A 23,127-nucleotide genomic window follows, 5' to 3' on the forward strand; every position below is an offset into this window, starting at 1 on the left:
TGTGTATATAGGGCTTCCCAGGAAGCACTGGTGATAAAGACCCGCTTGCCAATACAGGAGATGTAAGAGAGGCTGGTTTGGTCCCTGTGTCAGGAAGATCCCGTAGAGGAGGGCATGGCAACCCACTCCGAGTATGTACATGTCAGTCCCAACCTCCCGATTTATCCCTCCCTTTCCTCCCCCCGCTGGTAGCCATAAGTTTGTTTTCTACATCTGTTATTTTCTTCTTTACCACTTGTACCATTTTTAAAGATTACACTAATATGACTGATACATAGTATTTGTCTGTCTCTGACTTCACTCAGTATGACAATCTCTATGTGGTTGCAAATGGCATTAATTCATCTGTTCTTATGGCTGAATTATATTCCATTGTGTGTACACACACCACATCTTCTTTATCTGTTCCTCTGCCAGTGGGCATTTAGTTTGCTTTCATGTCTTGGCTATTGTAAATAGTGCTGCAGTGAACACTGGGATACATGTGTCTTTTTGAATTACGGTTTTCTCTGAATGTATGTCCTATAGTCGATCTGCATCTGGTTGTTTTAGGGAACCTCCATACTGTTCTACATAATGGTTGCACCAGTTTACATTTCCATCAACAGTGTGGGAGGGCTCCCTTTTCTCCACATCCTCTCCAGCACTTTTTTTTTTTTTCTTTCTTCTTCTTTTTTACCTCCTGTGTCTGTTGGTTTTCCAGCTCCAAACCCAAATTTCCACTGAGTTTGGTGACTAGGCTTTGCCAATTACCATTCTGGACAGCTGGTTTCCTATCAGGTTCTACCAGCAGGGGTCATTGAAATTGGCAGCCAGGGGAGCTCTCTGTTCCTCCGTATCCCACACCAGCAGTTCCCCTCTCCAGCACTTTTGATGATGGCCATTCTGATTGGTGTGAGGTGATACCTCACTGTAGTTTTGATTTTCATTTCTCTAATAATTAGTGATGTTGAGCATCTTTTCATGTGCTTTTTGGCCATCTATATGGCTTCTTTGGGGGAAATGTCTATTTAGATCTTCTGGCCACTTTCCGATTGAGTTATTTTTTGTTATTGAGCTGCATGAGCTGTTTGTGTATTTTGGAGATTGATCCCTTGTTGGTAGCTTTGTACACAGATATTGTCTCCCATTCTGTGGATTGTTTTTTCGTTTTGTTTATGGTTTCCTTTGCTGTGCAAAAGCTTTTAAGTTTTATCAGTTCCCATTTATTTATTTTTGTTTTTATTTTCATTACTCTAGGAGGTGGATCCAAAAAGATTTTGTTGCTATTTATGTGAAAGAGTGTCCTGCCTATGTTTTTCTCAAAGAGTTTTATAGTATCTGGTCTTATATTTAGGTCTGTAATCTATTTTGAGTTTATTTTTGTGTTTCATGTTAGAGAGTGTTCTAATTTCATTCTTTTACATGCAGTTATCTAGTTTTCCCAGCACTACTTACTGAAGAGACTGTCTTGGCTTCTTTGTATTCCCTTGCCTCCTTTGTCATACATTAGTTGACCATAGGTATGTGGGTTTATCTCTGGACTGTCTATCCTGTTCCATTGATTTATATTTCTGTTTCTGTACCAGTACCATACTGTTTTGATTAATGTAGCTTTGTAATATAGTCTGAAGTCAGGGAGCCTAATTCCTCAGCTCTGTTTTTCTTTTTCAAGATTTCTTTGGCTATTTGGGGTCGTTTGTGTTTCAACTGAACTGAACTGTGTTTCCTTACAAATTGTAATGTTTTTGTTCTAATTATGTGAAAAATTCCATTGGTAATTTGATAGGGATTGCATTGAATCTGTGGATTGCTTTGGGTAGTAGTCTCATTTTCACAATATTGATTCTTCTAATCCAAGAACATGGATATCTCTCCATCTGTTTGTATCATCTTTGACTTCTTTCATCAGCATCTTATAGTTTTCTGAGTACGGTTCTTTTGCCCCCTTAGGTAGGTTTATTCCTAGACATTTTATTCTTTCGGATGCAGTGGTAAATGGGATTGTTTTCTTAATTTCTCTTTCTGATCTTTCATTGTTGCTATATAGGAATGCAAGATATTTCTGTGTGTTAATTTTGTATCCTGCAACTTTACCAAATTCACTGATGAACTCTAGCAGTTTTCTGGTAATGTCTTTAGGATTTTCTATGTATAGTATCATGTCATCTGCAAACATTGACAGTTTTACTTCTTTTCCAATTGGTTTCCTTTTTTTTTTTTTTTCTGATTGCCATGACTAGAACTTCAAAAACTGTGTTGAATAAAAATGCTGAGAGTGAACATCCTTGTCTTATTCCTGATCTTAGAGGAAATGCTTTCAGTTTTTCACAGTTGGGAATGTTGTTAGCTGTGGCTTGCTGTATATCTTTTTTATGTTGAGGAGGGTTCCTTCTGTGCCCAGTTTCTGGAATTTTTGTCATAAATGGGTGTTGAATTTTGTCAAAAGCCTTTTCTGCATCTATTGAGATGATCATATGGTTTTTATTCCTCAGTTTGTTAATTGTGTTATCACATTGATTGATTTGTATATATTGAAGAATCCTTGCATCCCTGGGATAAATCCCACTTGATCATGGTGTATGGTCCTTTTAATGTGTTGTTGGATTTGGTTTGCTAGTATTTTGTTGAGGATTTTTGTGTCTGTGTTCATCAGTGATATTGGCCTGTAATTTTCTTTTTTTGTGGTATCTTTGTTTTTGGTATTAAGGTGATGTTGGCCTTATAGAGTGAGCTTGGGAATGTTTTATCCTCTTTGATTTTGGGGAAGAGTTTCAGAAAGATAGGTTTTAACTCTTCTCTAAATATTTGATAGAATTCACCTGTGAAGCCATCTTGTCCTGGACTTTTGTTTGAAAGTTTTTTAATCACTTTCAATTTTAGTACTTGTGATTGGTCTGTACATAATTTCTGTTTATTCCTGATTCAGTCTTTGATGGTTGTACCTTTCCTAGAATTTGTCCATTTCTTCTAGATTTTTCTTTTTATTGGCATATAGTTGTTTGTAGTTGTCTCTTATGATCTCTTTGTATTTCTGTGGTGTCCACTTTAACTTCTCTTTTTTCATATCTTATTGATTTCAGCCCTTTCCCTTTCTTTCTTGATGAATCTGGCTAAAGATTTATTAGTTTTGTTTATGTTTTCACAGAACCAGTTTTTTTTTTTTTAACTTCATTGATCTTTTCGATTGCTTTCTTCATCTCTATTTCATTTATTTCTGCTCTGATCTTTATGATGTCTTTCCTTCTACTAACTTTGGGTTTTGTTTGTTCTTTCTCTTGTTGCTTTAGATGTAAGGTTAGGTGGTTTATTTGAGATTTTTCTTGTTTTGTGAGGTAAGATTGTATCACTGTAAACTTCCCTCTTAGAACTGCATAATATTTGGATCATCATGTTTTTGTTGTCATATGTTTCTTGGTGTTTTTGATTTCCTCTTTGATTTTTTCGGTGATCCATTGGTTGTTTACTAACATGTTGTTTAGCCTCAACATGTTTGTGTGTTTTTACTATTTCTTTCCTGCAATTTATTTCTAATCTCATAGTTTTGTGGTCGGAAAAGATGCGTGATATTATTTCAATTTTCTTAAATTTACCTAGGCTTGATTTGTGGCCCAAGAAGTGATCTCTCCTGGAGAATGTTCCATGTGCACTTGAGGAGAAAGTGTATTCTGCTTCTTTCAGATGGAATGCCCTATAAATTTCAATGAAGTCCATCTTGTCTAATGTGTCATTTAAGACTTCTTTCCTTATTGATTTTATGTCTTGATGATCTGTCCATTGGTTTAAGTGGGATGTTAAAGCCCCCCCCATTATTGGTGTGTTACTGTTGATTTCCTCTTTTATGGCTGTTAGCATTTACATTATATATTGAAGTGCTCCTATGTTGGGTATTATATATTTACAATTGTTATATCTTTTTCTTTGATCTCTTGATCATTATGTAGTGTCCTTCTTTGTCTCTTGTAATATTTATTTGTTTATCTTTGGCATCGCTGTCTTCATTGCTCTGCAGGCTTTTCTCTAGTTGTGGCGAGTGGGGGCTACTCTCTAGATACAGTGCAAGGGCCTGTCATTGCAGTGGCTTCTCTTTTTGTGGAGCACGGCCTATAGGGCGTGCAAGCTTTGATAGATGTGTCTCATGGGCTCAGTAGTTGCGGTTCCTGGGCTCCAGAGCACAGACCGAGTGGTTGTGGCACATGGACTTAGTTGCTCTGTGGCATTTGGGATCTTTCTGGCCCAGGTATCAAACCCACATCTCCTGCATTGGCAGGTGGATTCTTTACCACTGACTCATCAGGGAAACCTCTAATAGTCGTTTAATTAAAGTCTACTTTGTCTGATATGAGTATTGCTACTCCAGTATTCTTTTGATTTCACTTTGCATGGAATATCTTTTTCCATTCTCTCATTTTCTGTCTGTATGTGTCCCTAGATCTGAAGTGGGTCTCTTGTAGACAGCATATATAGTGATCTTGTGTTTGTATCCATTTAGCCAATCTGTGTCTTTTGGTTGGAGCATTTAATCCATTTATATTTAAGGTAATTATTGATATGTATGATTCTTGATCTGTATTATTCCATTTATATATAAGGTAATTATTGATATGTATGATTTCTTAATTGTTTTGGATTTGTTTTTTTTTTTAAGTTTTTTTTCTTCCCTTCCTCTTTTGTTCTCCTCTTTTGTGATTCGGTAACCATTTTTAGTGTGGTGTTTGGGTTGCTTTTTCTTTTTTGTGTGTATATCTATTATAGTTTTTTTGGTTTGCATTTCCCACCGAGAGAAGTTCCTTTAGCATTTATTGTAAAGCTGTTTGATGGCACTGAATTCTCTTAGATTTTGCTTGTCTGTAAAGCTTTTGATTTTCTGTTGAATCTGAGTGAGAGCCTTGCTGGGTAGAGTATTCTTGGTTGTAGGTTTTCCCCTTTCATCACTTTAAATATGTCGTGTTACTCCCTTTTGGCCTGCAGAGTTTCTGCTAAGAAACCAGCTGATAACCTTATGGGGATTCCCTTGTATGCTATCTGTTGCTTTTCCTTTTTTGCTTTTAATATTTTTTTCTTTGTATTTAATTTTTGTCAGTTTGATTACTGTGTGTTTCAGCACGTTCCTCCTTGGTTTTATCCTGTATGGGACTCTCTACACTTCCTGGACTTGGGTGACTGTTTCCTTTCCCATGTTAGGGAAGTTTTTTTAATCTCTTCAAATATTTTCTCAGGCCCTTTATCTTTGTCTTCTTCTGGGATCCATCTAATGTAAATGTTGGTGTGTTTAATGTTGTCCCAGAGGTCTCTGAGACTGTCCTCAGTTCTTTTCATTCCTTTTCCATGGAAGTTATTTCTGCCACTCTTGACTTCCAGCTAACTTACTCATTCTTCTGCTTCAGTTATTCTGCTATTGATTCCTTGTTATGTATTTTTCATTTCAGTTATTGTGTTGTTTATCTGGTTTTTTTTGTTGTTCTTTAAATCTTCTCTTTGTCAAACATTTCTTGTAATTTCTCAGTCTGTGCTTGCATTCTTTTTTCGTTGCTGTTGAGATTTTGCATCATTTTTACTGTCATTTCTCTGAATTCTTTTCCAGGTAGTTTGCCTATTTCCTCTTCATTTAGTTGTCCTTGTGGGGTTTTCTGTCTTGCTCCTTCATCTGCACCGTATTTCTTTGTCATCTCATTTTGTCTTACTTTCTGTTTGTGGTCCCCTTTCTGCAGGCTGCAAGATAGTAGTTTCTCTTGCTTCTAGTGTCTGCCCCCTGGTGGATGAGGTTGGTACTGGGGCTTGTGCCCGTTTCCTGATGGGAGCCTGGTGCCTTCCCTCTTGGAGCTGGGTCTTGTCCCTCTGATGGGCAGGGGTGTGTTAATAAGTGGTGTTTTGAGATGGCTTCGAGCTCAGTATGACCTCAGGCAGCAGGTGGCGCTGTGCTCCTGTCTTGCTGGTTGTTTGGCCTGAGGCGTTCCAGCGCTGGAGCCTGCAGGCTGTTGGCAAGGTCAGGTCCCTGACCTCTGCCTCCCCAGAAGAGTGTCCAAGATCCCTAAGTGTGTCTTGCCCAGGTTCTTGTGGAGGTACTGCTTTGGTCTTGGTGTACATAAGACCTTGTATGTGGCCTCCAAGAGTGGAATCTGTTTCCCCCACCCCCATGGAGCTCTTGTTACTCAAGCCCTGCTGGCCTTCAGGGCTCAATGCTCTGGGGGGGTCTTCCCAGTGCCAGACCCTCAGACTGTCTTGGTGGGATGTGTTTAGGAAGGATCATCCCTATGTGGGTTTAATATTTTGGTGCGAGGGCTCTTTTTAGTTTGGATGTCTGCCACCTCTTTCCTCGTGTATGCTGGCCGTGACGCACTTGATGAGACATGTGACTGATGTGGTGGTGACCAGACCCTGCCCTGGGTGCTGAGCAGGGCCTCCCCTTGCTGTGGCTATCACTGCCCTGTGAGGGTGGGGTCTCCTCCCCAACTGTTGCTGTAGAAGCCCCTGGATCTGTTGTTGATCTGTTTCTTAGCTGTGTTTCTGATCTTTTGTGTGAAGTAGGGAGGGTTGGAACACGCCCACTGGGAGAGAAGTCACTGAGTATCGGTTCCCTGGAGCAGTTCACCCATGAGCACGCTCTGTTGTGCCCTCTGACCCATGATGTGAGCTCTCGCATTACACTGTAGTTGGTACTCCTCTCTTGCATGTGTGCGTGCTTAGTCGCTTCAGTCGTGTCCAACTCTTTGCGACCTCATAGTCTGTAGGCTGGCAGGCTCCTCTGTCCACGGGATTCTCCAGGCAAGAATACTGGAGTGGGTTGCCACGCCCTCCTCCATGGCAAGACCCAGGCGTCTAACTCGAGTCTCTCACGTCTGCCTGCATTGGCAGGCGGGTTCTTTACCACTGAGCCACCAGGGAAGCCCCTACTCCTCTCGGCCCCACCTTAACCCTGTGTGCACCGGCAGTTGGCCCTGGTGTCTCTCAGGCGTTGTTTTCATCAGATTCCCCCTAGGGCCTGAGGCTGTGGTGTCATACACTTAGACCTGCTTGTGGGGACAGCTCAGACTCTGGCCTGGCCCAGCCCCCGGGTGTGCAGCCCACGAGGCCACAGGTACTAAAGGTAGACTCATCTCCAACGTGGGAGCACTGCGTGTCTGTTCAGATGTTCCGGAGGCACTGAGTTTACAAAGCAGGTTGTGGGGATGTAAATCTGTAGTTCGCATAAGGAGAGATTTCAGCTCTTCCTCTCTTGCACAGCCCTTGGGGCTCAGTGGTTTCAGCCCCACCTCTGCATGTGGACCCCTTGCAGGCATCTGCTCCCAAGGCTGCCCCGGAGCACCCTCACCCATCCAGGCAGGAGGGGACGGACACAGTGACCAATATGGGGACACGTGCTCAGTCCAGCAGGAGCAGGAGCCCCTCCTAATAGCTACAGTACTCCTGATTGCAATTGCTCGTGCTGTGAGTTCCCTCCTGAGACAGGAGCCCAGATTTCCTGGTGCTCTGCTCTGAGTGGCTCCTGCCTGAGAAGAGGTCCAGTCAGGGGCGATGGACACACAGGTGTGTGGCTCTTGCTGGAACTGAGAGGAGGGCCTCACGTGTAGGAGCAGGAGGGACCACAGAGCGGGCTGGGATGGCCAGCAGAGATGCCAGGCAGAGGTCTCAACAGGGGTGGTCCTGCCATCATCTCCATTTGACAGCTGAGGAAATCAAGGCTGGTTAGATTCGTCTAGGAGCAAGGACCTGGCCTGTTGCAGAGCTGGGATTCAAACCCAGGATCTAAACTCCTGTCCTGGAAGATCCAGTCAGGGAACCTGTCTCCTCCCACTTGGCACTGAGCCTGGAGACCCTCCCCAAAGTGCTTATGACCAGGCAGGGATGGGTTCTACTGGGGACTGGGCAGGGGCCAGTAAGGAAGGACTCTGGGGGGCGGTCGTCAGGATCCACAGGGCTCAGTGTACAGAGGAGGGGGAGGAGGCTTGTGGTCAGGGAGATCTGGCCCCAGGCTGGGTCCTAGGGTAGGGGACAGGCTGGAGGAGTCCCCTGTGGGCTCTCCCAATCCCCCGAGAGGTTTTGGGCCTCTACCTCGAAGCCCACCTCACAGGTGACTTGCTGGATGGTGGCCATGCTTCTGTCTGCAGAGCCAGCACCTGTTTATCGTGCCTTTACGCATGCATGCTAAGTCTTTTCAGTCGTGTCCAGCTCTTTATGACCCCATGGACTGTAGTCTGCCAGGCTCCTCTGTTCATGGGATTCTCCAGGCAAGAATACTGGAGTGGGTCACCATGTCCTTCTTCAGGGGATCTTCCCCACCCAGGGATGGAACCCAAGTCTCTTACATCTCCCACATTGGCAGGCGGATTCTTTACCACTAGCCCCACCTGGGAAGCCTATTTTGCCTTTATAAAAAGTGCTGATTTCAAAACTCAGCTTCTTTGCACTAAAAAAGAAAAGTTATTTAAAAGATGACAAGATAGATGTGCCATTTAGAAATGTTGTCAGATAGTTGACAAATGTGTAGAATGGAAAGCGAGTCCTCTCCCTCCTCTGCTCCCTTGCAGTAATCTCTGTGATGAGCATGGCCAGGGGTGGCTGGATGTCCTCTGTGCATTGATGTGCGTGTCACGGTCACATCTGCTGATGTCATTTAATGACTGATATGGGGTCTTATGCACCTGGTGAGTCCAGTGGTGGGGTCACCACTGTGAGAGGGGTCACCACCCCAAGCTGGAGGGATGGGCCTCACCCAGCTGCTCATTCCCATGACCTCCTGGGCTGTGCATAGGCAGGTGTTGGGACACAGTCTCTGGGGGAACAGAGACCCTCACACAGGTGGGGAGCCTTGGGGTAGGAGCAGCATGATGAGTCCAGGACACGTGGATGAGGGCCCCACCCCTGGGTAGGTGACTCCACCCTGAGCGTCTGCCCCTCAGCTGTCAAGGGAGACAGTGAGTGCTGAGGCTCCCAGGGAGTGGTGGGCTGGTGCCCAGAGTAGAAGTCGCCCCGTGGCCTCCTGCTGGACTCGTCCATCCCCTTATGGGTGGCAAGGCTGGGGGTGCTGAGTCCCCAGGCTGGTTTCCTACTGGCTCCTGACCTCCTAGCCCCGGGGCAGGTGTCCCTGCAGGTGGCCTTGCCCTGTGGGCATCGGGTGGGGACTGTGCAAGTTAGCAGAGGGTATCAGCGTGCTCCCTCCATAGCACCTCCTGACCAGAGCAGCCTACTCCCTCCACAGGTGAGGGGCCTGGGGCTCCAAAAACACCATCTCTGATGACTGAGAAGCTTGGGGTCAGGATGTCCAGCTGACCACAGTTACCAGTCTCAGGTCACCTTTTGAACCCAGAACTGTGTGATCGTGGGAAAGTCACCCCACAGCGATGGCCCCTCAGCTGAAGCTCTGGGGTCCAGGTCCCCTCCGGAGCTAGTGACAGCAGCAGAGCAGCCACTAGGGCGTCCACTGTTTCCTCCCCCAAATGATTCCTGAGTGTGGCTACGGGCCAGGCTCCAGCCAGACAGGAAGACGTTGAGGTGGGTGGGCACTTCTCGCCTTGTGGGTCGGCAGTCCAGGGATTAACCCAGGGGAGCTTCCTAGAGGTGGTGGCACCTAGGCTGGACTTGGAAATCCTAGGGTTTCCTCAGTTGAGTTCCTTCTTGTGGAGCCTCTCATTCATTATCTGAAAGATGAAGAGTTTGTCCGAGTCAGTGATTATTTGACTTGAGTGGTAAAGAAGACCCAACCCAAATTTTTGACCCAGTGTGGCCTGGGAATGTTCATTTTAACATGGGTTGCACTGTTAAACAATGGGTTGCATGGGAGTGTGCTGTGAGTCTGAACCCATGGAGCAAGGGCGGCACGGAGCCTGGGGGGACAGGCTTGGCACTGTCCTGGCCTTGGCCCCGGGGACTTCCCTTGAGCACTTGCCCTCATCTCAAAGGGTGTTCTGCGAATTCTAAGGTGACCTCCAGGCGTTTGGCAGGGAAGCCAGTGTCGTTTGACCCAGGGCCCCTTTCACCCTGGTGTGAGGCTCGGCTTATGTGCTGTGGGGCGGGAGCGGGTGCTGCTGGTAAAGCCTTTGGAGGGGTCCTTTGTGGCAGTAAAGTAATTGTGGCTGCTGTTTGCTCTGCACAGTGGGGAAGCTGAGGCCGGAAGGGCTCCAGGGCTGGCCCTGGTCCCAATGAGAGAGCAGACCAGGTCCGGTTGAAGGCGTCGTCCCTGGCAGGTTGGCCCTGGGGGCTCTTTCTGCTTCCCAGGGCTTGGAGAGATCAGTGTGGCTGCCTGGGGAGCTGGGCGTGGGGTGGTAGCCCCTGCCTGCTGGTGACCCGAGAGGGTGAGACCTGGCTACAGTCCCCGCAGAGGCAGGAAGGGCCAGCTCCTCCACCCCTGCTTCAGTCTCCCTGTCCTGCCTGGGGGGACTAGCCCAGCGGGTGGGGTAGGCCCCCTCCACCTGTCCAGGAAGTAGGAAGGAAAGTGTACCCTCAGGCGCTGGCTCCCGAGCCTCGGGCTGGCAGGTGTGTACCCGCTGACACCGCGGAATCGGCTGCCTGGGCAGAGAGGAAACTGAGGCACAGAGGGCTGCAGAGTGTCCCAGGCCTCAGGAGAACCTCCAGCAGAGCCTGGCTGCCGTGCGAGGGGGGACCCTCAACCTGTCACACTGAACCCCAGACTGCTGCCCAACACCCACGTCTAACAGTCATTTCAGATCCAGCGAGTCCAAAGCAAGTTCCAGGTCTTTCCCCAGACCCCACCCTCAGAGCCCTCCCCCATGCCGGTCAGTGGCTCAGGTCAAAGACCAGCCATCCCAGTGTCCAGAGCCGACCCTGCCCCACTCCTCTGTCACCTGACCTGAGCCATCTCTTCCAGGGTTTTGTTATGGCAAAGCCCAGACCAGTTGGTTTTCAGATCTCTCCCTTGCTGGTCTCCACACGGCGGCCACAGTGATCCTCCCCCCCAGTCAGGTCACTCCTGTGCCCGGAGCGCCCACGCCTCCTGGGTCACTCACTGGCTGTACCCTGGGCCGCCAGTGTGTACGGTCAGGCTGGTCACTCCCCAGACTACTCTCCTGCTGATCCCCTCCCGTGCCCTGGCCTCAGGACCTCGGCACCGGCTGTGCCTTGTACCTGGAACATCCCTCTTCTATGCCGGAAGCCGCACAGCTCACGCTCTGTCTGCCTCAGGGCCGCCTCCCTGCGGCTGCCGTGGCCACCCCTACACACTTGGTGTTCCCCTGGTGCTGTTTTTACTTCTTCCCCATGGTTTGTCTTTTCTGCTGGGACGGAACCCCAGGAGGCAGAGCGCTCTGTGTCCAGGTCTCTGGAATGAGGCCTGGTATGCACAGAGCAGATGCTGAGGAAATGTTTATCAGACACCTTGATCGGTGGCTTCAGGGCCGCTGAGGAGCCTGTTCTCTGCCTGCGCTGACATCTGATGACCCCCTCCCGGCCGTGCTGGGGCTCAGGCCCTCCCGGCGGCTGGCCCTCAGGGCGGAGGAGGCTTTGATGTCTGACCGCCCCATTCTTTCCTCCCAGGAAACTATGCCCCAGACGTCCGTGGTCTTCTCCAGCATCCTCGGGCCCAGCTGTAGTGGACAGGGGCAGCCCGGCATGGGGGAGCGAGGCGGTGGGGCCGGCGGCTCTGGGGACCTCATCTTCCAAGATGGACGTCTCATCTCGGGGTCCCTGGAGGCCCTGATGGAGCACCTGGTCCCCACAGTGGACTATTACCCTGACGTGAGTGCCTGTTGCCCGGCGGGGACGGCCACGGAGGGAGGCCGGGCCGGGGAGGGAGGCCGGGTCAGAGTGGACGGAGCCGCGGGGGCGGCGCAGGGCAGCCCGGAGCCCTGCCCTCCCCTCCCCTGCTCCCCCGCCCCGCCCATCTCTGCCCCTGCTGCGCCCAGGCGAGTAGGAGGTGGCCCTGGGGGAGAAGAAGAGGCTCAGGGGCAGGCCGGTGCCGCGGGGTTCCGGGGAGGGTCCAGCCAGCATGGGGCCTGTCTCTGAGCTGGGAAGCTGACTTTGTTCCCGAGCCGCCATGCTTCAGAATGACTTCCACTCCCGCAGCCTACAGACCCCAGGGCACCTGCCCATGCAGACAGGGCGGCCCCAGGCCTCCCCGTCACTCCAGATGACGTTGGCATGTTCTTGGAAGCGTGAGAGTGTCCCCTGTCGTGTGTGGCTTCCCTTCTGCCGGTAGTGACCACTCATGGTGGAGTGGGCTTGCTCCTGGCTCCCTCTCCAGGCGCCCCTCCATCCTGGGGGCCGCGTCACACACGGGGCTGCAAGGGAGAGTGGGGAGCAGCCGCCCCCTCCGCCCTCCAGCTGGGCTTCCCGGCTTCCTGGCCCACCGTCACCTGTCAGGCCGCCTCCCTCCTTCCCGGGGTTCTATCCACACCTCTGTCTGTCCATCCATCCACCCCCCGTCCTCTAGGGGCCCGGCCAGGGCTGCTGTTAGGGGTGCAGGCATGGCAGCCGAGGTTCCCGGCGGCAGAGCCAGGAAGAGGGGACCCTAGGCCGTGAAGAAGCCCGGAGCGGGGCTACAGCCCCCAGGGGCAGGGACCTCCAAGCCCCGTGCTGGTCTGTGCCACAGTGGCCTTGTGTCCACGTGGGGGGAGGCTCCCCTCTCAGCCTGTCCCAGAGGAGCCTCTTCAGCCAGCTCCTCCTGTGTTGTCCCCAAAACACTGTGCTCCAGGGTCCCAGCCTGAGCACCAGGGGAGAGCAAAAGGTGGGTGGTGGCAGAATGGGGTCCCTCTGGTGAGCACCTGGGCTCCCTGCCCTCTCACGCCCCTGCCCTGCAGACCCCTCGGAGACGCCAGCTCCTGCTCTGGGCTCTCCTCTGCCCTTGGCTAAGAGTTCTCAGATGTGGCCGCCAGGCGCCTTTTTTCACATTCAAAGCCTTCTGCTTCCAAGGGGTCCTTGAGGGTCTCACGCTGACCAGCTGGGACCCCAGTGTCTGTGTGCTGCACAACCTGGGGACAGGAAGTGGGCAGTTTGGAGTTGTCGGGAGTGGAGGTGGTGGGGGCAGGGGGAGGGTGCTGGTAGAGGATCCCCTGCTACTCCAGGGAAACCCGCCTCTCCCGGTGGCCTCTGAAGGCTGTGTGGGGACCATGAGGGCCTGAGGGTGGAGCCTGGTTCCAGGAGCTGCACACCCAGCACACACGGCCCGGCTGGCGTTAGGCTGGAGCAAGGGAGACCTGCTTCTTTGGGCCTAGAGCTGGGGCGGAGGCTCCCGGGCCCCTCAGCCTGCAGCAACCAGGTTGGGGTGGATTACTGTCTGACTAGAGTCCCCGGGAGAGCCCCAAGCAGCCTCCCCACCCCCAAGTCCTACCTGTCTGCAGGCAGGGGCCTGGCAGAGTCCACATCAGACAAAAGCTTCTGAGAGCCCTGGGTCCTGCTGCCTCTCAGACCATGAGCACCCCGCAGCCTGCACCAAGCCTGGTGACAAGGACATGGACGTGGGACTGGGGGGTCCTGGTGTGGCAGGTGGGGGCGAGGCCCGCAGCTGACTGGTGACGGGGGCTTGCAGCAGTTTCTGATGTGGGATCCTGGGGCCAAGGAGAGCCTGCCCTGCCCCACAGATGAGACCCCCATGTACCCCCCACCACCCAGGCCCTGCCTCACTGGCCACTGAGCATCTGGCACAGAGCAAGCTTGGCGCCTGGCCCAGGGAGCACTGTGGCCTGGGCAGCAGGCCCACCCAGGCCCGGAGGGTCCCCCCAACATGTACTTTCGGATTTAGTTCCCAGCGTGGGGTCGGGCAGTGGGTAGGGGAGCCTCCCAGCAGAGTAAGAGCACTGGGAACTGAGCTCGTCAGGGGAGGTGGTGGAGAGCCGCTACCAAGCGGGGTTTCATCTGTGCCGTGCCTGGTGGGCAGGATTGGGGAGCAGTGAGGAGGAGGAAGGGCATTCAAGGTGAGCTGAGCTACGCAGCTGATGCTGGGTCTGGGGGGTGGCTGGGCCAGGGGGCAGGGTCGGCCGCGCCACCCCTGGGGGCCACACCGGGCCTGACTCCCTCGTCACTCTCTCCATCTCTGTCTTCAGAGGACGTACATCTTCACGTTTCTCCTGAGCTCCCGGGTCTTCATCCCCCCTCATGACCTGCTGGCCCGCGTGGGGCAGCTCTGCGTGGAGCAGAGGCAGCAGCTGGAGGCTGGGTCCGAGAAGGTAAAGCAAGCTCCTGACCGTGCCCAACTTGCTCGCGCTTGGGCAAGAAGCTGGCTCAGGATGGGGCCTGGCTGAGCTGGCCAGGGCCCCTTCCTGTTGGGGGCAAGTCTGCTTGTCTGGCCTCCTGGCATCGCTGGAGTTGGGCTCCCTGGGGGTCTGCAGGGGCGCACGTGGAGCACACTCCCAGGGTGCTGAAGGGACTGTCGCTGGTGGGTGCCCACGCCCCTCCCGGTGGAGGACCACAGTGGATGGCTCTCCTGCTCCAGAGGGAGAGTCCGGCTACAGCTGGTGGAGAAGGCTGGGTCACCTTCTGGGTCACTGCCCCTGCTAAGGAGGGTAGGGCGCGGCACCCTCAGGCTGGAGTTTGCAGTGACTCAGATAGGGTTATCTGTCACTGTCATGTCTTCTGACTGAGTCAGGCTTTGGGTGGTCAGGATGGTTAAGAAATCACAGCTTATCCCTGAGGTCCTGGGGCAGAGGCTGGGGTGTGGATTTCAGAAGCCCAGGGTCTGGTACAGAAGCAGAGGTGGCAGGCAGACTGGCAAAAAGCCGGCAGGGCCTGTTTCCAGTGACCTGTCCCTCCACCTGGCCGGGCCTCCTGCCACCAGAGGTTTGCAGCGAAGGCTCTTCCGAGTCTCCCCTCGGGGTTGCTGGGCTGGGAGGGGGACGGGCACCTAGTGCAGCCTGGGGACCAGGAAGGGCTCCTGAAGGCATGGGTGGAAAACAGCCAGAACAGGGTGAGTGGGAGATGGAATCTGATGTTGAGGGTCAGCGAGGGGTCAGTAGAGGCCTGAGAGGAGCCTGGGGTGAGCCCACCAGCCTTGTCTGGGGTGACGTGCAGGGCGGGGCCTCTGAGGAGGGAACGCAGGCCTCCTGTTCCTGCTGAGTGTGGGTGCAGCGGGCACCTGGGGGTTCTAAGCAGGGTCTCCTGAGGTGCCATGACTCTGCTGTGTGTGGCTGGGGGAGGAGGCTCTGAAGGGCATGGGAGTCACCACCAGGGCATGGGCAGGGGGCGAGAGTGCAATCGGTGGGCTAAATAAGGCCGGCGTGGGTGGACAGGGACAGGCAGGTGTAGGGGTGGGCAGTGGGGTCATGAGGGGGCCAGGCCCCGAGGGCAGGCGAGGCCAGGATGGTCCAGGTAGGCACAGGGAGCTGGTCAGGGGCAGGCAGGAGCCAAGGTGGGCCCAGGAAGGGTTTGGTGAACCTGAGCGGGGCTGGGTACCACGCATCCCGTACCCACTTCTTGAGCTGTGTATGCGTGTGGACCTGGGGAGAGGACGCCTGGGGTGTCTGCAGTCCTTCCTGGCACTTGCCAACCTGCTTTTCACTGAGAGAAGGCAGTTTCTTGCTTAACATTCGTGATTTTGCTTGGTTTTCATCATTTTTTAAAAAATTATTTTGTATTTTTGGCTGTGCTGGACCTTCACTGCTGTGAGGTTCGTTCTTTCCGTCACGGCGCATGCAGGCTACTCTCTAGCTGTAGCGTGCGGGCTTCTCGCGGTGGTGGCTCCTCCTGTCGCGGAGCACGGCTCCAGGGTGTGTGGGCTCAATAGTTGTGGCTCCCAGGCTCTGGAGAACAGGCCCAGGAGTTGTGGTGCACGGGCTTAGCCACTCCGTGGCATGTGGGATCTTCCTGGATCAGGGATCGAACCTGTGTCTTCTCCACTGGTAGGTCAGTTCTTTACCACTGAGCCGTCAGGGAGGCCCTTCATTGTGTTTTTTATGGGTAACTTCTAATTACAGCAAATGAAACTAGTTTTCTATGTCATGGTGGTCCTTTGAAAATGAATTTAAGTGGAGAGAGCTGGTGTCAGGGGAATGGAAAGTGAAGTGGAGAAAGACAGAACCACAGGTGGACGAAGGCAGCGGGGGTCTGCCCCTACCCGGTAGCCCAGTGTCGGGGCAGGGGATGCAGGTCCTGTGGGGATGGGTGGGGGGAGCCACAGACCTCACTTTACCCGCCCTGACCCAGGCCAAGCTGAAGTCCTTCTCAGCCAAGATCGTGCAGCTGCTTAAGGAGTGGACGGAGGCCTTCCCCTTTGACTTCCAGGACGAGAAGGCCATGGCTGAGTTGAAGGCCATCACCCATCGGGTTACCCAGTGTGATGAGGTGAGGTCTCTCTCAGACCCTGGCAGGGTGCCTTGTCTGGGGGAGCTTTCTACGTGGTCCCCTCGGCAGTCACTCTCCTGAAGAGGGCTGCCGGGCCGCCCCATTTGCCTCACCCCCACGGGGGCAGCTCAGCTGGCCAGCAACACACAGGCCTGCCCTCGGCATCCTCTGCACATGAACACCCTGTGGCTAGAGTGGGAATGGCCAAGGCCCCCTCCTCCTGCCCTGTGGGTGGGTGCCTAGTGAGAGGTAGGTCCCCAGAGATGAGCTGGGTACCTCCAGGGGGTCCCTCCAGCCCACAAGTACCTTCTCCACCCCCACCCCTCAGGAGAACGGCACTGTGAAGAAGGCCATCTCCCAGATGACGCAGAGCCTGCTGCTGTCCCTGGCTGCCCGGAGCCAGCTTCAGGAGCTGCGGGAGAAGCTCCGCTCACCGGCCATGGACAAAGGGCCCGTCCTCAAGGCCAAGCCTCCAGCTGCTCAGAAGGACATCCTGGGCGTGTGCTGCGACCCCCTGGTGCTGGCCCAGCAGCTGACACATATCGAGCTGGTTAGTGTGGTGAACACCCTTCCAGTGCATGGCTGGGGGGGGCATTCAGATGCTCATCCTCTCACCACTCCCACAGGGTGCGGCAGGGTCTCCCCTGCTGGTCAGACTGGGGTGTCAGGGGGAAGCCCGCACGGCAGCTTTGACCACTGCCTCTGGCAGGTGTCTACTTGAGCAGCTGGTTGCCCGGATCACGGCAGCCCCATGTTCATGGCAGGGGCTTCCAGGGGCAGAACTCCTCCCACCAGCTCTGGTCCCCTAGTCCTGCCTGCGCCCTGGGCTGGGCAGGTACCCTGCATGTAGCAGCCGTGGCCCTGAGGCTTCTGCACACAATCCTGTCCCCCTGCTCCCAGGGGCGCCTTCCAGACCCCTGGGGTACTTCTAGGGGGCCTGTCCACTGGGCACTCTGATCGAGGAAGGGCCGTGGCTGTGGTGCCTGCCCAGGCAGATATGGTCACCCCTCCTGTGCTGTCTCCCTGTTCCCCCCAGGAGAGAGTCAGCAGCATCCACCCCGAAGACTTGATGCAGATTGTCAGCCACATGGACTCCCGGGACAAGCACAGGGTGAGGGCAGAGGGTGCTCTGGAGGGGGCTCACAACTGATGCTCCTGGGTCTGGTCTCCTAGCACCTGCTCCAGGGGTGGACAACGGCCATGCAGGGTGATGTATGCTGGGCGGGGGGTGGTGTTCCCAGAGGCCTCCAAGCTGATCCCTGCAGGGCTTGGGGGGATCCCCTGGGGCCCGTCCAGCAGCCCCACTCCCCTCCCCTCCCCGCTTTCACAGTCTCCTCTCCCGGGTCCTTGGTTCTGGGGGTGGAGCAGCACCCACTGGCAGGGTCCTTGGGCTCCCTCTGACCTGCCTTGTCCCCACAGTGCCGAGGGGACATGACCAAGACGTACAGCCTGGAGGCCTACGACAACTGGTTCAACTGCCTCAGCATGCTGGTGGCCACCGAGGTGTGCCGGGTGAGTGCTGCATGGCGGCCCCAGTGGGGCGCAGTCTCCTCCTGACCCCACCGTGTCCCCTGAAGCTCTGCCTCCCCTTTCCCGCAGAGGATGAAACTTTCTAAGTGCAGACAGGAAACTTTTATTGCCGGGGCCTTCGAAGTACCCCTCCCCCTCCCCAAAGTGATGACTTAAATTACAACAGTGACCCACTGTGGAAGCACCCTGACATGCCCAGCATGGTCCCCTTTGACTGCCCTCCCCTCCCGCCCCTTGGCCCAGCATCAAACCACCACGGCCTCATCTCCTGCCTTTGCAGCCTGGGCATGTCCCCTCACCTGGTCCCACAGCTCTGTGGGACAGGCAGCTCCCCATCAGGCTGCCCTTCGGGGGCTGGGGCTGGAGGGGACAACCCCCAGTGGGGCCCAAGCTGAGTGGTCTGGCTGCCCTCCAGGTAGTGAAGAAGAAGCACCGGACCCGCATGCTGGAGTTCTTCATTGACGTGGCCCGAGAGTGCTTCAACATCGGCAACTTCAACTCCATGATGGCCATCATCTGTGAGTGTGCGGCCCCCGGGGTCCCCCTCCGGTGCTGCGGGGCCCGCCTCCCCCCGCCCTCACCCTGCCTGTCACCCCCCGCAGCTGGCATGAACCTCAGTCCTGTGGCGAGGCTGAAGAAAACGTGGTCCAAGGTTAAGACAGCAAAGTTCGACGTCTTGGAGGTAGGCGTCAGCCTCAGGAGGGGGCTCCCATCGTGCTTTGGCCCCTGTGAAGACGTGCTGCCCTGAGTGCCATCTGGTGTCGGGCGTGTCAGCAGGCCTGGCTGCACTGCCCCTGGGAGGCGGGCGGCCCATGCATCCTTGCCTTCGGGACTTCAGTCAGAACTGGCACTGCCTAAAGCAGAATTCTGGGGAGAGATTGGTAGGGGTTTGGCAAAGGCAGGCCGATAGCCCCAGGCTGGGCAAGGTTGACCAAGCAGAGACTGGCCTGTTCCCTGAAGTCCTGGGTCGTCTGGGTGGCCCAGGGGCTGGCCAGTGAGTGTGCAGCTGGTCAGGTTTGGGGCTGTGGGCCTCTGCGAAAGGGCAGAGGAAGGTTTTGAAGGTTAAGACGCATACTCAGGAGGCATAGAAGAGGTGTGAGCGAGCTGCTGAGACCTCTCCAGCTCTTCCTGTGATGCTCGGACCCTAACCCAAAGGCCTAGCCTGGCGCACAGCCGGGACCCTCTGCACTTCCCGCTGTGCTCACTCCTGGAAACAAGGGGCCGCCCAGAGCTGGTTCCTGCAGAGGGTGTCCTGAGCAGGTCTGAGGGCTGTGGAGGTACAGTGCCCACCACGTCCTCCCATCTGCCCACAGCACCACATGGACCCGTCCAGCAATTTCTGCAACTACCGGACAGCCCTGCAGGGGGCCACGCAGAGGTCCCAGACGGCCAACAGCAGCCGGGAGAAGATCGTCATCCCCGTGTTCAACCTTTTCGTCAAGGACATCTACTTCCTGCACAAAATCCACACCAACCACCTGCCCAATGGACACATTAACTTCAAGGTTAGCTCAGTCCCGTGCCCTGTCCCTACCCAGGGAGGGTCATGGCTACCAAGTGACCTCCAGGTGTGTGGTGGCCCTAGCTCTGGGTGGGTGATCTGGTTACATAGCTAGGAGACACAGGCTCCTGGGGAGTGAGGTCAGGGTGTGTTCTGGTTGGTGGTGCTGTGCTGTGTGGGGGGGCCCTTCTGGGGTCCGAGTTGGCTCTGTAGGGCTACCGTCCTGTCTCACCGGGACCAAGAGGGTGAGCAGCAGACTGAAAGCAGAGCCTACGTCCCCTTCCCTAACCAAGGTTTTCAAGCTTAAGGTGCCAAATCTTCTGACCCTTCAGAAATTTTGGGAGATCTCCAGGCAGATCCATGAGTTCATGACATGGACACAGGTGGAGTGTCCCTTTGAGAAGGACAAGAAGATTCAGAGTTATCTGCTGACGGCTCCAATCTACAGCGAAGAAGGTGAGCGCCCCCCGCCCCTGCCGCCCAGGCACACACTGTAAAAGTCACTCTGACTTGGGGTGGTTATTCCCATGCTACGCTGGGGAAGCTCAGCTCTCAGGGGTGAGTGCATGAGGGTGGGATGCGAGCGGATGGGAGATGAAGGACAAGAAGAGATCGGGCTCCTGAGAGCCAGGATGGGGCTGGGTCAGTGCTGCGGAACCAGAGAAATCTTAGAGTCCCCAGGAAACTGGAGCCCCACACAGCAGACCCCTGGGGACCATTCTGGGCCAGATGTCACTGCCTGCTTGGTCTGGGAGTTCCTTCCTGGGCCTCACTCCACCCTGGAAGGGAGGGTTTGAGAAGGGTATGTGTGTCGGGCGCAGACTGACCGTGTGTGGACATGGCTTCTGAGGGTCTTCTTGTCTCTCAGCTCTCTTCATCGCCTCCTTTGAAAGTGAAGGTCCAGAAAACCACATGGAAAAGGACAGCTGGAAGACCCTCAGGTAGGAGAACTCCAGGAGCAGTCTCGTGACCCGACCAACCCCCATGCCCGAGTCTACAAGGAAGGGAAAGGATGAGGTGGGGGAGCATCCCTGAGGACCTGGGGTTTGAACTCCCCTGATCCTCCCTCCATGGCCGGTTCCTGGCAGCCAGACCTCCCCTAGTTGCACAGGCCTGCCCGGGGGAAGGGCTCGCGGCCGCCTGACCATTTCCCCATTCCCTGCCCACCTTTAGGACCACTCTCCTTAACAGAGCCTGAAGGCACGGATGCGGCCTGCAGATGCTGGATGAAGCACACTTATGTACTGAGTTTTAATCTTGATTGATATGGGTTGAGATGAGGAGGCCTCACTGGTTGGGGTCCATTTTGTACATAACTTTTATGAAGAAAAAAATAATTATTTCATGCATCAACCTTTGGCACTTAACAAAGTTCTTTTGTTTACTTTAACAGGGCAGGGCCCTGCTTTGGGGAGGGGTGGGGAAAGAGTATCATGGGAGTTGGTGTCCATGATAACATCTTATTCTAATGAAATGTAGATTTTTATTTTCTACTTTTGATTATTAACATCTTGCAAAAAAAAAATATTTAAAAAAACCCAACCAAAACCAACGTGAGCCCTGCCTCCTTTCCAGCCAGTGTCTCTGATGTCGGGGTTAGTGCCTTAGAGGGTACTGAAGGCCAGTCTCGCCCGCAACTAGGCTGCTGGAGGCGCCGGGAAAGTGCTGCCATCAGTGCCCAGGCCTGCGAGGGTCCGGCAGGAAGGGCTCGGGTGGCCAGGGGGGGTCTCATTTGCTTATTTCTAGAAGTGCACCTTGAACATGGGCTTTCCAAAGTTTACATTTTCATTTTCCTTTATCAGGGATTTATCGGAGTCAGTGGGGAGGGAAGGGGGAATACCTGGCAGTGTATTTTCTGTTGGAATATGTCTGGCAAATTACTCAACTACAGAGAAAATCTCAACGTAAGGAGGGGAATCATGGAATTGTCAGTTTTCCAGGCTTAGCCGTAATGAAGTAAAAACACAGTACAGTGAAGGATGGGGACACTCGCTGAAAGCCACCTTGAAGTCCGAGTACAAAGTGAAAAGAAGCAACTTACAAATCAGTACCCTCCTTCCCTCTGGGCAGGGGGCTCCCCTAGTGGAACTGAAACCCAGAGTTAGCCAGGCCCGTATCTGCTGGAGCCCGTGCACATACAACTGCCCAACGTTTGGAGTTGTTTTCCACACCAAGACTCGAGGCGTGCACTCCATTTTCTGTCTGGCTTCCTGGCCGTGGGACCATGACAGCCCTGCTCCCTCCAAGGCCAGAAGTGGGCAGTCCATGCTGACTGTCTCCCTCTTGGCGGGCTTTCATTCCACCCAAGCATACCTGGAACCCTCTCTCTCTGCACATGGCTGGCGATCGCCAGAGCCTCCAGCTGGGAGGCCTGGGTGAGGACGGATCTGTTTGTTAGTTGCCAATTCCCAGAACTCCTGGGAGAGCCTGGAGATGTGATCTGCTGCTGACGTCGCCCTCAGCCCCGGGTGGAGCAAGGATATTCACACTGTATTGTCACAGTGGTTTTGCACTTTTCAGATGTTCTAGATAGTACATACTGTATACTGATAGTACATATTGCTTTATGTATTTGAAATAAAGGTTTAAAAGTTGAGAATCTATATTTGGAATACAATGTTAGAACCTTTTTCATCCACGTGTTAAGGAGCTTCCACATCAATGTGCACTTCACTGGGTTATCAGTTCTAGTACCGACCTGCCACAGTGTCTACATTTGCTATTTTGTTTTTCCAATTTGATACATACCCTAACTCTGATGTTTTGGTATTTCGAGATGAACTCTGAGTATAAAGCTGTACCATAATGCAGGATGTCAGCTACTGGTGTGACTGGACGTACTTGCATCAATAAAAGAACATGTTGCTCCCCTTGTTTGCCTGATCTCTGTGTGTGGCTGTGAGGATGGTGGCTCTGATGCTGGCAGGAGGCACGGGCATGCCTGGCCAGAAGGGAGGATGAGATGCCAGGGCCACCACGGCCTTTCAGAGATGGAACAGGAACTCTCACCTCCACATTCTGACAAAGGGCTTTTCAAATAATGCAAAACAAGAAAAAATTGTACAAGAGGCAGGTTCTATCCCGCTTTCCTTAAAGACAGATCCAGAAGGGTATCACTAGCAGCCTTGAATTACGTGGTCGTGTAAGTTCAGGGCCTACCTTCAAGACTGCCAAGGTTCCTTTACTGCAGGGCGGATAGGAACCTTTGGTGTCCACGGGGGCTGGGGGTGTTGGGGTGCGCTGGCTGATGTGCTTCTCCATCGCGGTTCTTCTGTTTCAGTTGGTCATGTTCAGGAGTGCTAAAGGAGAGAGGGTTGTTGAGGGGCACACAAGAGCTTGTGGAACTGAAGGAAAAGAAGTGAGATGCTGCCTTTGTCTGGATGTCTCACAGCCAACCTGTCAGGTGCCCAGGCTGGACGAGGTCAGCTGCGCAGACCTGACACTGCTCCTCAGAGCCAGCTCATTAAAGAGCGCTGCCTGCAGAAACCTTTCTGTGCTGGGGGTGGGGGTGTGCTGAGAGGGGGTAGAGTTAGCTCAGACCATTAAAGAGCGCTGCCTGCAGAAACCTTTCTGTGCTGGGGGGGGGGGTGCTGTGCTGAGAGGGGATAGAGTTAGCTCAGACCATTAAAGAGTGCTGCCCGCAGAAACCTTTCTGTACTGAGGGAGCTGCTGTGCTGCGTCATCATCCACCAGTATAGTTGGTCACCAGGTATGCTGAGGGACTGGCACCGAAATGTGGCCAGTGCAAGAGGAACAGAACTCTGACTTATTTACATTTAAATAGCTAGTGGCCACTGTACTGGAGAGAGGCAAGGCCTGGCGGACCTCGTCACCTGCTGCCCCTCCAAGTGCCTTGTGGAATGGACAGCATGCGATAGGGGCTTGGGTGT

At 53.6% G+C, this 23,127-nt stretch overlaps 2 protein-coding genes across 7 annotated transcripts in view; one reads left to right on the plus strand and one right to left on the minus strand.

Annotated features, from left to right (window-relative positions):
* RASGEF1A (RasGEF domain family member 1A) overlaps positions 1-20,753 on the plus strand; it is a 36,833-nt gene extending 16,080 nt beyond the window's left edge. The window contains exons 2-13 of the mRNA XM_005906266.3: positions 11,470-11,670; positions 13,974-14,096; positions 16,069-16,206; positions 16,535-16,756; positions 17,243-17,317; positions 17,626-17,718; positions 18,152-18,254; positions 18,339-18,418; positions 19,050-19,241; positions 19,570-19,693; positions 20,106-20,178; positions 20,411-20,753. Coding sequence (XP_005906328.1) covers positions 11,470-11,670; positions 13,974-14,096; positions 16,069-16,206; positions 16,535-16,756; positions 17,243-17,317; positions 17,626-17,718; positions 18,152-18,254; positions 18,339-18,418; positions 19,050-19,241; positions 19,570-19,693; positions 20,106-20,178; positions 20,411-20,435 — 1,449 coding nt within the window. The 3' untranslated portion in view covers positions 20,436-20,753. The remainder of the gene's footprint in view (positions 1-11,469; positions 11,671-13,973; positions 14,097-16,068; positions 16,207-16,534; positions 16,757-17,242; positions 17,318-17,625; positions 17,719-18,151; positions 18,255-18,338; positions 18,419-19,049; positions 19,242-19,569; positions 19,694-20,105; positions 20,179-20,410) is intronic.
* CSGALNACT2 (chondroitin sulfate N-acetylgalactosaminyltransferase 2) overlaps positions 18,339-23,127 on the minus strand; it is a 63,192-nt gene continuing 58,403 nt past the window's right edge. For 4 of the 6 annotated variants that reach the window (XM_070364885.1, XM_070364884.1, XM_070364883.1 and 1 more), the window contains 3 exons: positions 22,397-22,536; positions 20,065-20,231; positions 18,339-18,603 (listed from right to left, as the gene is read on the minus strand). The gene's annotated coding sequence lies outside the window, so the exon portion shown is untranslated. Of the gene's footprint in view, positions 18,604-20,064; positions 20,554-22,396; positions 22,537-23,127 lie in introns of all 6 variants that reach the window. The other 2 variants (XM_070364882.1, XM_070364881.1) reach the window with 2 other exon arrangements.

Source organism: Bos mutus, chromosome 28 (assembly GCF_027580195.1).
Source record: "Bos mutus isolate GX-2022 chromosome 28, NWIPB_WYAK_1.1, whole genome shotgun sequence".
NCBI classification, from domain to species: domain Eukaryota; kingdom Metazoa; phylum Chordata; class Mammalia; order Artiodactyla; family Bovidae; genus Bos; species Bos mutus.